The sequence below is a fragment of the Solea solea genome, chromosome 21, assembly GCF_958295425.1.
Source record: "Solea solea chromosome 21, fSolSol10.1, whole genome shotgun sequence".
Classification (NCBI taxonomy): domain Eukaryota; kingdom Metazoa; phylum Chordata; class Actinopteri; order Pleuronectiformes; family Soleidae; genus Solea; species Solea solea.
The window spans coordinates 19,043,038-19,057,695 of NC_081154.1; the positions used below are offsets into that span (position 1 = coordinate 19,043,038).

The 14,658-nt window shown below is 44.7% G+C and overlaps 1 protein-coding gene across 1 annotated transcript; it reads right to left on the minus strand.

The window, feature by feature from the left end:
- Window positions 1-418: 418 nt before the first annotated feature.
- Window positions 419-12,650, minus strand: LOC131448209 (dynein axonemal heavy chain 3-like). The gene has a single exon (XM_058620461.1). The coding sequence runs from the start codon at window positions 12,574-12,576 to the stop codon at window positions 667-669; it is 11,910 nt and encodes a 3,969-aa protein (XP_058476444.1). The 5' UTR covers window positions 12,577-12,650; the 3' UTR covers window positions 419-666.
- Window positions 12,651-14,658: the final 2,008 nt, after the last annotated feature.

Sequence of the window (14,658 nt, forward strand, 5' to 3'; positions counted from 1 at the left end):
TTGTGTTTACTGTGTCTCGACAATTTGACTCATTTTCTACCGCTGTATCCTCCATGTGAGGCTTGCGGCAGGAGCTGGAGTCAATCCTAGCTGCCACAGGACAATAGGTGGGGTCACACCATGTTCACACTCCCACTCACACCGAAGGTCCTTTAGATTCTAGGAACAGGAAAGTTCGGGCTGTATGAACGACAAAACCCTTAATCCACAACTCGGATCAGCACACTAGAAGACTACAGTATTTTCTTTTTTCTTTTTTTTTTTTTATTTTTGTTTTGTGAGAGCATTACAATACAGCAATTACTTTCATTTCAAATAACAAACAATGGTATTTCTGCGACTCACAATTGAAATTTCTGTATACAAAACAGGAAACAAAATACAAAAAGTCAAATAAAAGTATACTTGAGAACTCAAACAAATTGGGAAAGATAGCAAATAAAGAAATGTCCACCAGGGAGTTTTTTTTTTTTTTAGGATCCAGTATTTTCAAACATTTAATTCATATTTCATAAACAAATAGCAGATTGTTTTTGAACCTGAATGCACTTGTATGTAACAACTGTTTCTTTGATATTCTCATAACATTAATCTGCCTAAATTATCTCATCTAGTATTGTCAGTCTAATCTATTCCTCTGCCTTGAGAACACACTACTCCTAGATCCTAATCGTCTAGCTGGCAGAGACACGCTACGCCGCGGTTAATCCAGTGTTTCTGTGGCTTGTCGGAGGGCAGTTCAATGGACATGACATAGTTGGTGGAGTGTCCCGTTGTGGACAAGGTCCCTCTGCGAGCACTAGTTTTGTAAACGGGACTGAGGTAGATGTTTTCATGCTTGAAGTTAGCCATCTCTCCAGGACAAAGCTTGATGATGGGTAAAGTGTCAAAGAGGATCTTGGGGAAAGACTCTCCAATGAACATGGTCTCCCTGTCCCATCGTGCACCCTCCATGAAAAGGCCGCGGACGTAGGCCCCATCCTCAGGCTTCTCATCCATGCTGTGCTCTGCTTTGGTTACCTCAAATTCAAAACCAATGTAGTCTATAGGGATGGTGTACTTCCTCGCAAAGTTTTGAGACACTCCAGTGAGAAATGACTGGGTGAAGTAAAAGCCAGAAAGCCAGAAGACTACAGGCGGGCCGTGATCTATCCAGCTTTGTAGGAACTGCAGTCTGCCTAAAAGATCAGCCATGTAACTCCCCAATGGCTTGAGGGAGGGGTATGACTTGGCTGCCCACATCACAGGCACTTTGCCCACCAGCATGCTGTTGAATATACTCTCAAGTTCAGCAGACATAACAATGAGACCCTTTATAGCCTTTTTGATGTTCACCAAGCTGTCCCGCACCACTTCTGTGAGTCTGTTGAAACGGATTATCTCCTGCCTCAGAACAGTGTTCATCGATTCCTCATACATGACAGGGTATTTTTCTATCACTGCTGGAATGTCAAAGTCTGGTGGCAGCTTGGATAGGATGTCTTCAGAAAGCTCATCGACGATTTCCTGAGGAGACTTAGCGCCGCCTCCCATCTGCCTGGGCATAGTTGACAACACTCCCTGCAAGAGCAGATTGGTTTCTTGATTGTCCTTCGTGATGTCTGCATTACTGTGAAGTCCAAACACACAAGGATCGGCACAAATGGGTAGATTTCGAATATATTCCACGTAGTTCTCGTAGGGGCCATGAGCTGGGACGAAATACAAATCCCCCTCACACAGGTTGAAGCATTCCTTCTTAATTAGCTCCCAGTTGTAAAAGTTAGCTAGGAGGGAGAGCAGCAGTCGTCTGTCTTTGTCATCTGTCACCCTGCCTCCATAGTTGCATTCCCCTGTAAGGTAGGTGAGGGCTGCCAGTGGAACCTCTTCATACTCATCCAGGAACATTTGGATCTGCCTCATGCTGATCCTCAGGTCAGACTCATTGAACTCGTATGGAATATTCCAGCCCAGAGGTCCAAAGTTTCTCCTTTCTTGTACTAATGCATGGAAGAAGGTGAGTCCAAACAGAAGCTTTTGCCAAATGACTTGTTTTTTGGAGCTTACAAAGAACGTGGGGTCAGAGATGGGATGACTTTGGTAAGAGCCCATCAGGTTGGCTCTTATTCCTTTAGGAGGCTCATTGGTCATCTTCAGGCCATTCTGCAGGATACTAACTGGAAACTTGTCACACGGATAACTAGTTAACCATAACCTAAAGTTTGGGTGTGTGTTCTCTGGGGTGATGGTTACTTCACAGATCCTGTCCAAACTGGGCATCCAGCTGATGGCCAAATGGCAGTTCTGAAGTACCACCCATGTGCCCTCTTTGATGGCCTGATCAATCATTTCGCTTGCTATTGGTCCCTGTCCCTGCCCAAGGGAAATGGTTTGGGTCTTACCGCCCCCCATTTCCAGGTCATCAGCAAACCTCAGCAGACCTGCAGTTGGATCAGATCCAGCTGACAACACAAAGATAAGAGGAGAGCAGCAGTTTGAGTCTTTGTAGCTCCCTGCCAAGTCAAAAGAAGGGGGTTCAATGAAAGCCCTTCCCATGTTATCTTGTATAAAATCCTGCACTGCTGGAACCAGTTTATCTGGTCTGAAACATCTTATCACAATCATTCGACACATCCCCTCCAACTTATTCCATTGGTCAGGTAGCTGTGCTTTATGGGGGTGCCCTGAATCATAAAGCTTTTTCCATTCAGAGACATTGTCTCGAACATGTTCGAGGAGACCTTTTAGCTTTCCCAGACGAGAGCCCATGACAATCTCAGACCAGCTTTTGTCAGACAGCCACTCCGGGCCAGGGTTAGGATGAGGGTTATCCAAAGCAATGCCACCTGTTAATAGGAAGCGCCAGACTTCGTCGTCAACCTTGCCCTTCCCCTGCATTATGCCCACAGTGAGAAGCAGGGAAAAGAGCAGCTTATCCTTCTCAAAAAGTGAGCGACAGACATTTTTATAGATGCAGAGGGTAAAGTGTTCAACAATGTTGGCAATTCTTTCATCCACATCATCACTCTCTGTGCTCTCTGCAATTGAGTACAGGTAGAGGTGGATGAACCAGGTCAATGAGTATTGATACATGGGTTCAATGTTGGCCAGTGTTGAGATGCAGAAAAACAGGATGGAGGAGTGCTCTGCCACAGGACGGTAGCCCATACGAGTGTCATCAATCTCTTTCTCAGTGACGCTGGCAATTTTTTGCTTCTCAGTGATCTCCTCTGAGAGAACCTTGGAGGAAGACAAGATCTTAACTGCGTTCTCATCCTCCAGAATGTTCCCCTGAGACGAGGAGAGCACTTTCAGGATTTTATCCTCAATTTCCTTTAGCTGCTTGTTGTTGGCAGCACTCTCCAGAATTAGCTGGTTCTTCTTCTCTTCAAGCTCAGATCTCTCTTTGGCAACCACAAGTCCCAAAAGCTGATCCTGTAAGCCTTGTGGGGTGATCATAAAGTTCAGCAAACAGACTTTAGCAGCCACTTCGGGGAGATAGTGTGGGTTCCTCAGTCCAGTGGTTATGTAGAACTTAAAGTCATTGGAATATTCCACAATATTCTCACCAATTTTAATCAACTTCATTCCACCCTGTTTGTAGGTTTGCTTCAATAACACAGGATCAAGTACGGGATGAAGCTCCTCTCCAACATTCTCCAAAAGAACAGGGTTACCAAATGCAATGGAATTCTCCAATATCCTCACATAGTTGTCATCAGATTGTTTGATGACAGCAAGCTTATTTTCCTTCTCCATGTTCTTGATCCATTTGTTTGCTTGCCCCTGAGGGTCTAACATTAGGGGCCAGCGGCGGGAATTAAATGCAATGATACCATTGTCTGTTGAGAAGGAGTCCACCGGCAGACCTGCAATCTGCCATGCTCTGATGGCCACCTGGTTGCCCAGAGTGGTGATGAGGGTGAAGTCCTTGGAGCATGGAATTTCTTTCTCTTGGCAAATGTTGTGCCATTCTTCCTGACACTCATTACGGAAGTCTACTGTAAATGCTCCAAGGTAGGATACAGTTCCCGAAGAGAGAAGTATGTCACCTGTTAGGTTGGTGTATCTAACTTCTAGTAGATTTGCAGCCTCTGTCCACCTGCTTTTCTCTCCACCTAGTCCTCCAATCAGCTTCTCTGCCCTGTCCAGTTTTTGGGAACACAATTCAATATTGTTCTCCAAATTTTTCTTCTTTTCAATCATGGTGTCCAAATCATCGTTCAAGGTCTGTAGTCTGTCTTCTACTTCTTTCAGCTCACCTCTCTTCACAGCCAACATCTCCATCTGTGTCGCAAGCTCATCCTCAGCCTCCTTCAATTTCTCCTTCTTTGGGGCAACGACTTTGGCCACACGCTCATATACTTCCATAGCCCGCACCCATTTACAGAGACCCTCGCAAGCAGAGGACACATTTTTAATAACAGTGGGCTGGAAATCAGGGTTGTCAATATATTTATCTCTGATTTTTTTGATGAAAGCAGAAGGAATGTTGTCTTTGTCATATGTTTTGAGGCTTTCCAAAAACTTTTGCTCTGCCAGGAGTTTCTTTGAAGGGCCCCAGAACTCTTCAACCATCTTACCCGACCCACCAGGATCTGGTTTCTTCTCAGGTTTAATGCCTTTCATTATACAGATAGACTCCATGACTAGTTTGACTGGACCAGGTGGGTTCTTCATTGACTTAACTTCTGTAATATGAGCAGGTTTTAAGGTATCCAGGGCTGACAGGGCAGCATCCAGAGCAGGCATAGCTTCTGCCAAGTCTTGCTCACACTCTGACTTGATTACTTTAGCTGCTGCTGCTGCTTCGTTAGCCACTTTTTCATCGCCAGACACTACTAATTTCTTTGCATCAACTTCTTTTGTTTCTCCCTCTATCTTAAGCATCATCTGATCTGTCTCAGCAGAGGTTTGAATGAGATCTGGTTGCAATGCTGTCAGCTCCTCCTGCATTACTGTGACCTGGGATTCAGCAAATTCTAGTTTCTCAAGACCAACTATATAACGGTTCCTCGCAGTGTCTACTTCATTCCTCTTTATATCAAGCAGAGTCTTATAGGTGAGGATGAGTTCAAGGTAGGAAGTGGGTGTGACATAGTTGTGTCTTCTTAATCTGGAGAAGAAAGACTGAGACATCTCCTTAACGCGTGTCTGGAAGCTCTTGCACATCTCCACCACCTCTTGTCTAATGTCACTCTCCATTTCCACATCTTCCAGGAACCGGTAGGCCACCATCTCAAGAGCATCAGTTGGCCACGCATGAAACCAGTCAATTGTGCAGCAGTTGATTAGGGATGGGAACATTCTAAGGCGGTTCCTAAATGCATCACCAATTGGACTCATGGCTAGCACAATATGAAGGTTGGCCTTCACTCGGTCAATAAAAAAATTGTACAAGGAAAGTGGACTAGGATCAATCTTTTTACCCTCCATACGTGCAATTCCCTGCACTTTCTCAAGGATCTCAACACGTTCTTCCATAGGAAAGATGTTTGGCACATCACCAGTGTTAAGCAGCATGTTGATGTCTTCCAACATGGCCTCATCTTTAATTTGGCTGTCATTGAACAAGAAAACTGAGTGATGGCCTTCAATGCCTGACTTGAGCATCATCCGCTTCAGGTCATCTCGCCAGTCTGACATGCTGTAGGTTTTGGTCAGCTCTATCTGGAACAGTATGTACTCATTTATGAAGGTGCCCAACTTAGTGGCACTCTGACGCCCTGATCCACCAATGCCAACAAGTAAAAGGTGGCCATTCTCTTGTGTCAACACACGGCAAATGCGTGAAATGTGCTCAATAGCAAACTTGAACAGAACAAGAGACATGGGTGTCTTGCTGCAACTGTTGTAGTCTTCCAGGTAGCTCTCCATCACGTCTTGCAAGGTATTCAGATTTGTGATTTCGTCATAGATCTTGTCACCATCACGATTAGAATAGTCACCAAAGAACAAGCTACGGATGCTGTCATCGCCAACTTTGCCATCTACGGTAAGGTGACTCAGGAGCTTTTCCATGCTCTTCTTGAAAAAGTTTGTGGTTTTGTCTTTGACAATGTCAAAGAAAGTCACCTTGTCCTCTTCATCAATGAGTCGGTCATAGAAAACACGGTACACCTCATGGATCCACAGGCGGATCAGTTTTTCCTCATCCTTCATGTGAGTGTATGGAGCCAGGAGTACACCTCGTATCACTCGAGCAAAGTCTCGCAGATTAAAGATGTAGTGGGATTTAGATGGTGTGGGGAGGAAGCTGTCTATGGCATCCTTATAGACTGCCGTTGTTGCCTGGACCAGGATTTTTCCTAACCTCCCGAAAGAGCCATCAAATCCTTTGCTGAAGTGCCAGTCAGTGATGGAGCCAAAGATCATTGTCATTGTGTCGTCATCAAAGCAATCAATGAAGACGATGTTCAAGTGACGAGTGAATCGGCCTGAAACCTCGTTGCTCCCACCACCGGGGGGCCCTGATGCAGACATAAACAGCACATCTGCTATGTTCAGTCTGGAAGTGTCCTTCTTGTCATACCAGTGTCGATGGTCAATCCATTGCCTTAGCAGTTCGATTGGGGGTTGGGCACCATAGATTTCTTTCGCTGGCATGTTCAGGTCATCAACAAAAACAATACATTTCTTTCCCACAGGTGGTCCAAACACCCCCTTTTTTCTTCGGTCCAGCTTTGACATGATGATATCTTGGGTTTGATTTGCTGAGGTGCGAGCTGAGAAGTTGATACAGTTTGGAGTATACTTCTCCTTTGGCAGCTTTTCCAAGAAACTCTTGTTGATCGCAGACTTTCCAGTTCCAGTGGGCCCGACAAATAGCATGGGAATTTCGTGTGACAGGTAGGTGCTGAGGAAAAACAACTGACGTGCCGTCTCCATGGTTGGAATGATGAGGTCTGACACATTGGCTTCAGCTGTAATGGATTTCTCTTCCTTTGTGATTAAGTCAGTCCATACACTCCACTGCCCATTTCCATTTTTCTGGAAGTAGAAGTCAAAGACGGAGCCTTTCTCAGGGAAGAGGCTGTTCTTTTTCAGAATAATACTTTTAGGGGGAGGGTGCTCATCATCCAGGCCCATGATCAGGTTGCGGTAGAAGACATTAAACTTTTTTCGACTTTGCCCAGTGATAGTTCCACCGAGAGACCACACAGCTGAAAACAAAAACAGGCCCTGCAACCACATGGTTATCTGCTCGCTGGACATAGCTTGTTTGCCACCTGTTGCAGATGCAGTGATTTCATCCATCAGGCAAGTATACAGCGTCATAAGACTTTGGGCCAAGTGAATGGCAGATGTTTGAATAACAAATAGACATTCGTTCTCTATGAAATCTAGACATGGCTGAACTATCCAATCAAATAAGTCCACGATTAGCTCCCTTTGTTTACAACTCAGGCACTCAGGCAGGGTATTCATGTAAGAATCTCTGAGGGGAGTCCAGCCCAGCTGGTCAGGTTCCATGTATATCATTCCACAACGACTGACGGTAGCTGGAGAGGCTTGCTCCAGGTCAGCAGTTTCGAATATCAGACTCATCTTGGAACTCATTTGTATAATCTCACCACTCATTAGACATAGCTTCTTGTTGTCATCAAGCACAGTGTTCATGTTCTCAATCCAGACAGCATCAATGGGCCCATCAAAGACGATCCACTGTCGACAGTCTGAGGTGGACATAGCCTGATTTCTGTAGGTGGTGGCCAGAACACCATCAGACCATTCGTGGCTGACGGGATCAAAGCAACCATACAGCTGACCCATGGTGATGGCCTTGGGATTGATGATGCTGTAGTTCACTATAAACTCATCCATTTGTTTAGCATTGTAAAGATCTTTGAGAGCACCTGCAAGAACCTTATAAGAGCAAGTCTTTCCTCCAAGAGGGTCTCCTACTATCATAAAGCCGTGACGTACCAACATCATTTCATATACCTGAATAATTTTGCCAATAAACCATGTGACAGGCTGAAGGTTGTATGTCTCAATGTTGTCATTGAGAGCTTTGAGGAGGAGATCATAGTCTGGTTTTGGAAGTACAACCCCAGGAAATAGATCGGAGATGATACCCTCAAACAGAGGCACATCCTGTGCCAGAAACTTGGCCATATTCACGTCCATTAGCGCCCTAAGCAACAGTACACTCTCATTCTCCTCTGGGTACTTTAACTTTAAATTCCCTGCTGCAGTCAACACAGACTTCACAGCTCTCATGCCATAATCATAGTGGTGCTGGGAGGACAGCTGCTCAGAGCACAAACGGTATGTGGCAACAATCTTCTGGGCAAGGCTGCGAGATTCAATGAAGCCCATAGAGTATAGTGAGATCTCTGCAATGAGTCCATAATCTGGAACCATCATAGCCACTGTTCGGAAAAGGGCTTTCAGGTTGTCAGGGAGTTCGGCTCTGCCTGCATAACCAGGGTTCATGGTGATGAAGACATTGCAGGTGGGGTTTAGTGACAGCTCTGTCCCTTCAAAAAGGAAGGTCTTCAGGTCCTTAGCAATGGCCTGTTGAATACAGAGGATCTGCTGGGCCACCACAGAAAGCACCTCCACCTCAATACGATTAAACTCATCAAAGCAGGCCCATGCTCCAGACTGAGCCAGCCCTTTGAAGAACTTACTCATGGCTTTGTAGTCCAGACCATCAGAGCAGTTAAAAACCACACACTGCTTAGCCAAAGCCTTTGCCAAATCTTTTGTGGTCTCAGTCTTGCCAGTTCCAGCAGGACCCTCTGGTGCTCCTCCTAAGTTTAGCTTCAAGGCCCCCATTAGAGTTCTGTAACAGCGGTCTGTGAGTGGTGTGATGACCAGACGTGGGGAGTTTCCCAGATACTCATAGCCATATTTTACACATGTAGTGATCATGCGCAGCATCACATCATTGTCCTCCCAAAAGTAACGCAGCTGAGAAATCCAAGCAAAGTCATTCAGCGAGGAGATTCCGTCCTCAGCTAGTTGTGCCACCACATCTCGAGCATGTACATCAATCACAATAAGAGCACCAAGGGTCATCCTTGCCCCGCCTAGGAGTTTCCCTCGCACCAGTTCCACAATATCAGAAATCTGTTCATTACTCTTATCAACATAATTGGACAGGGTCTTGGTCTTGATGGCTTCAGACACTTCACTTGTCCAATAGATGGAGGAAGCACAGATGACAACTTGGCCTGGCCATTGCAACACCCACTCCTTTCTGTGCAACTCTGCATACTGAAGCACCCCTTGGTGGATAACGTCTTGAACACTCCTGAGCATCAGATGCTCCACCTGCAGTAGCCACTTCTCCACCATACCTTTGGCATCTGCTGGAACAATCATTTCTGTCAAGGGTATAGTCTCGTTCTCAGAGCTAATCATGCCTGTGATCTCCATTTTCTTTGTGAATTCCAGTTTGGCAATGCCCTCAAAGCATTTCTTCAGGTGAGGCTGTACACACAGGGGGTCTTTGGTCTGAGACAGAATCTCCAACAGCTCATCGTTTGACAGAAAGAAGAACCTTGGGAAATACAGCCTCTTCTTTTCCAGGTAGGTATTGAGGCCTTTTTGGATATCATCTAGTAGCACATTGGACTCCTGCAGACGTTCCAGCATGTTGGGCTGATCTGTAGCCACCAGCACGTGTGTATCTTTAACAGCCCCTGCAATGATATTCTTATAGTAGCCGTCCACAATGGCAAACTTGCGTCCCTCCTCAGGCATCTGCGCAATAATGTCCTCCGAACTGAAGATGGGCTCGAGATAAAGCCACGTTGCCTGACACGTCAGCATGGAGTCCAAGATGTCCTGCATGCTCACCAGCTTGTCTTCCCATTCCTTGCATTCCCTCTCCATTGGCTTAATAAAAGGTGACGCTTTCATGGTCTGTGTCTTCATAATGTGGTCATCCAGTAGCAGCTGGATATCATCCACAGCTGATACAATTTTCATATTTGTATCTCTGTATTGACTGAAAGTGAAGTGGAGATCAGCCCATTCAGTTTTCATGTTGTTCAAGGTTTTTTCCAGGGAGAACTCCTTACTGGCTACTGCTCCAATGTCTTCCAGCTTATGAGTGTGCTCAGCTAGGCCTAGTTCCAACATGTCCTGTAGTGAGCTGTTAGCATCTGGTTTGACGTCAAAGCCCACAATGCCGCTAATCTCCTCCCAGTGATGGGTTTTGATACCGGGATTACAGATGGTAGTCAGGATGGGAAGGTACTTCTTGAACTGGCCTATTCTTTTTTTGAATGACTGGGACACATTTGAAGGCCCAACAAAATCAGAGAAAGTCTTGTTCAGTTTATGCATCGTCCTAAACATAACATCCAGCTCCTCAGAGATGCTCTCAGCATTCAGATTAAGGAAAGGGCCGTTCATCCACACTGTGGAGTTGCTCTCAAAGTTAAACGCTGCGTTCCAGAGCTGTTCGTGTGGCTGTTTGTCAGCTAACATAACTTGCAGCATAGGGAATTGGCTCTGGTCCTTGTTCAGCAACTCCTGCTCCCTGTTGATTTCCTCGAGTTCAGTAACAGCAGCCTCAAGGTTGGCAGAGATTTCAGAGAGAACTTCCACATTATTTTTTATGTCGTCGAATTCCATCGATTCTTTCTTTTTAAAAGTATGAATCTCTTTATCCGTATCCTGCAGCTTCTTGTCAAAATCTTTAATCCTCTGTTGGAGAGTGTCCTCAACCCATTCTCTTAAGGTGGTCAGACGAGACTTGCTGTCATCAACCTCAGTCAGAACTTGCCTGGGCCACTGGAAAACGTGCGAGTTCAGTGTTATGTCATTAGGTGACAGTGTGGCATGGTCCAGGAGGAAGATGAGACGGTCTCTTGCTTCATCCGTCTCCTCTTTCAGCCTATAAATGGTCGACTCAGTTGTCTCTTTAATGTACTTGCTGAGAAACACCACCTCCTCTGTGTTTTCTGGTTCTTTTCTGACAGTCCTGGTAATGTGTTCATATTTTTGACAGATCCCTTTGTTAAGCGTTCGATTCGCTTCCACTTCAAACATTACAATCTTGTCTACGAGTCTTTCACAACGGTCACACAGGTCTTCATTTAGCTTGCTAGCATCCAGACAAAACATGGACAGAGGCACCATGGCAGGTAGCGAAGCGATCACCTTCCACGTGTCATTTATGCTTTCAATTTTGCTATTTAAATCTTCTAACATGTTCTCCTCTTTGAGGAACGCTTCTATCTCCTGCTTTGCTGTATTGTCCAGTAGATTGCTGTATTTCTGATAAACATTCAAATACTTCTTAGGTCCAACGGTGTTCTTGTTTAAAATGTCCTCAACTTTATTTAGTAGGTCTGTGACCATGTTTTCGTCAGGCCCCACCGTGCGAAGGTACAGGTGGTTGATATCGGGAAAGAGGGTGCACTCCACCCTTGGCAGTTTCTCAGCACTCTTAAGGATTTCCATGAAAGCTTTGTGAATAAGCTCCAGACATTCAGGGAAGCTTGGACAAAAGTTAATGTTGGGTTCATCGGCTTGTAGCTTAACCAACAGCACCTGAGTCTGAAAATACTTCATATAATCAAACGCGTCTCCAAAGTCATTTCCCTCCTTGTGTATCGAGAAGAAAAACATTAAGTCCTGTATCGACTCTATGACCAGGCTTCGGAGCTGCAACGACATGAGTGCAGCCACGCAGTTGAAAAATTCCTGCACGTGGACTAGAGCCATCTGCTCCTCCTCATTTACGAGGGGTAGCCACAGGTCGTTGAAGTCGTCCAACAGTGTTGCACAATCAGGCAGCCATTTTTGGAGTAGCTCTTCTCTGGTGTTTTGGCACTGGACCTGGACAAACTCCTCAAACTCAGACGGCAGGAGGGGGAGGTTGGCAGAGTAAAGATCCTCAAGTCTGACAAATCTCAAAGCTGAGAAGCCCTTTAGCCAAACATCCCGCAGCATAATCATCACAGGGTTGACGGTGAAGAGATGCTGGCTTTGCCACATGAAGGCGCTCCTGTAATTTTCTGTCCAGGGCACAGGCGCACGAATCACACTCCTCTGGAAGGATTTAGGAATGTTGGATATCGACAGCCGCTGGCGCTCTGATGGGTCCATCAGAATGTAGTCCACAATGCTCTTCTTGAGGCTGTAGTAATAATCTCTGTTGACCTCCTCCTCCAAGAAAGCCTTAGCTCTCTGGAAACTTTTAGCATTGTCGTCGGGAGGCAGGAGGGCCATGATGTCCATAACCTGCTCGCGTGACTGTGAAACCACCACTGAGTCGGGGACACCAGTGGTGACGTAGTACATATACCTTTCGAGATCACTGTCATTGGGTACTGGCTCCATCTTTCTCTTCTTCTCCTCTTTACCTTGGATGATACCTATTTGCTCTGTCGGACTCAGTGGTCGTTCGCTGCGGATGGACTCACTGGGAGTGCGTTGCTGATGCAGCTCTTTGTAAGGAATTGCCACATTTGTTGCATTGGGGTGGAGGATGGGTGGGTATTTGCTGGTTTTCTTGACACTCTGGTACAGATCTGAGGGTTCTTCACCCTCGGGCAAAGGAGGGGGGAAAGTGCGTTTTTTGCTCCGACTCATGTTGGAGGACGAGTCGTCAGTCTGCCTCTTCCGTTTCATCCTGCTCGGCTCAGTCGGGGACCAAAGACTGAATTTGAATTTGTTACCGATGTTATCGACCTTTTCCGGTTTACTGGCAGTTGGTATCTGTGATTAAGCATTACCTCTGCCTTCCTATGCCGTAACTAGGCACGACGATGCCTTTGATGTGTTGGTGACGTAACTATGATATCATACTTCCTGATGTTGATGTTGTTCAAAGGCAGAGAAATCGGTGTGCTCGATGTCACTGTGCGGTCACCCGTGAGTACAGTTCTGGTCACACCGAAAAAGGGGTTCGCGTCAGTCTACCGCTCAATACACGAGTACTCGATCTTGCATTCAGTTCCAGTTGTGGTGGCGATGAGATGTGCCCATGAGAAGGCAACACAGCTCCAATCTTGTCTACGAGTCTTTCACAACGGTCACACAGGTCTTCATTTAGCTTGCTAGCATCCAGACAAAACATGGACAGAGGCACCATGGCAGGTAGCGAAGCGATCTCCTTCCACGTGTCATTTATGCTTTCAATTTTGCTATTTAAATCTTCTAACATGTTCTCCTCGTCGAGGAACGCTTCTATCTCCTGCTTTGCTGTATTGTCCAGTAGATTGCTGTATTTCTGATAAACATTCAAATACTTCTTAGGTCCAACGGTGTTCTTGTTTAAAATGTCCTCAACTTTGTTTAGTAGGTCTGTAACCAAGTTTTCGTCAGGCCCCACCGTGCGAAGGTACAGGTGGTTGATATCGGGAAAGAGGGTGCACTCCACCCTTGGCAGTTTCTCAGCACTCTTAAGGATTTCCATGAAAGCTCTGTGAATAAGCTCCAAACATTCAGGGAAGCTTGGACTGCTAAGTAGCTGTTAGGAATGGTTTATTAGGAAGTGAAAAGTCCGTTTTAGAACTCCCAAGGTCACACGAGCGAGCTATGTGCTAACTGGCTAAACCTGGAAGCCTCTATTGAATGTTGAGTCAAGAATACCGTACTGTAAATCCACCGTACAGTTTAATAAAGTAATGCGTTTATCGTGTACTAGAACTGCAGTACCCGTTTAATATGTGCCTGTTTTTTTGATGGGACAAACTGTTGGATGTTCTGTTCAGTGTTTATGCTAACACATCAACAATTATCCTCGGTTTAATTTAATGGACAACATTTTCCTAATATAAATAATCAAGTCAGTGGTTATGACCACACAAGGATTTCCATTTTGCTTCTGTGAACAAGTATTTATTCATAGTCATGAAAAAGCAAGCAAAATTGGAAGTGGGAGGGGCTAACGAAAATAGGGAAATAAAAGCTTTCATTAGGTGATTTTTTTGTTTTAAATGTTTCACATACATGAACGAAAGTTGACTAACATGTTAAACATGTTGGGACGATCCAAAAAGTCAATGAGGACATTGCCGTAAGTAATCTTGGGTTGAGCGGCCATTTTATAAATGTTATTTTTGCTCTTTTCTTCTCCGTAATTGTTTTAATTTTCTGACACAAACTCGGACAAAATACGCGGCATGACTAAGATCCATCTGAACTGTTACTAACGTGTGATCGCGTCAATGTTTTGTTCAAAAACGAAGCATGCACTTAAAGCCACGTGTCGATAACACGGTTTTGATTTGAACTTAAAAAATTCAAGTTCTCAAGTTACATAAATGTATATTTTGTATTTTTACAAAAATTGTAAGTTCAGGACTTTTGGCAAATTTGTTTGTAAAAATTGTTGATGTCATTATTGTTCAATAAAAATGTACAACTTTTATAAGATGTGAAGAAAATTCACATTGAAATTCTGTGGCTGACTCCGGTTTTTTGGCCCTATATTTAACAGATTCAATATATTTGTTAAACCTACATTTTAAGTCTGCACCAGCACTGTAAAAAAGAACTTGTTTAAACTTATTGTGCATTTTTATTCTCAGAAACTGATAAATGACACTAAAATTAAATGTTGAAATGTAAATTAAATTCATCCAAAAGGCTAATATATTTAATATTTTAGTTTGTACAATAATTTTTTATTGCACCAGCACTGTAAAAAAACATGTTCTTCAAACTTTAAAGTTAGTAACCACACTTTCATACAATTGTCAGTTGGTT

Excerpts from the sequence above, each read along its gene's own strand:
- LOC131448209 (XM_058620461.1), bottom strand. The coding sequence starts at position 12,576 with ATGAAACGGAAGAGGCAGACTGACGACTCGTCCTCCAACATGAGTCGG.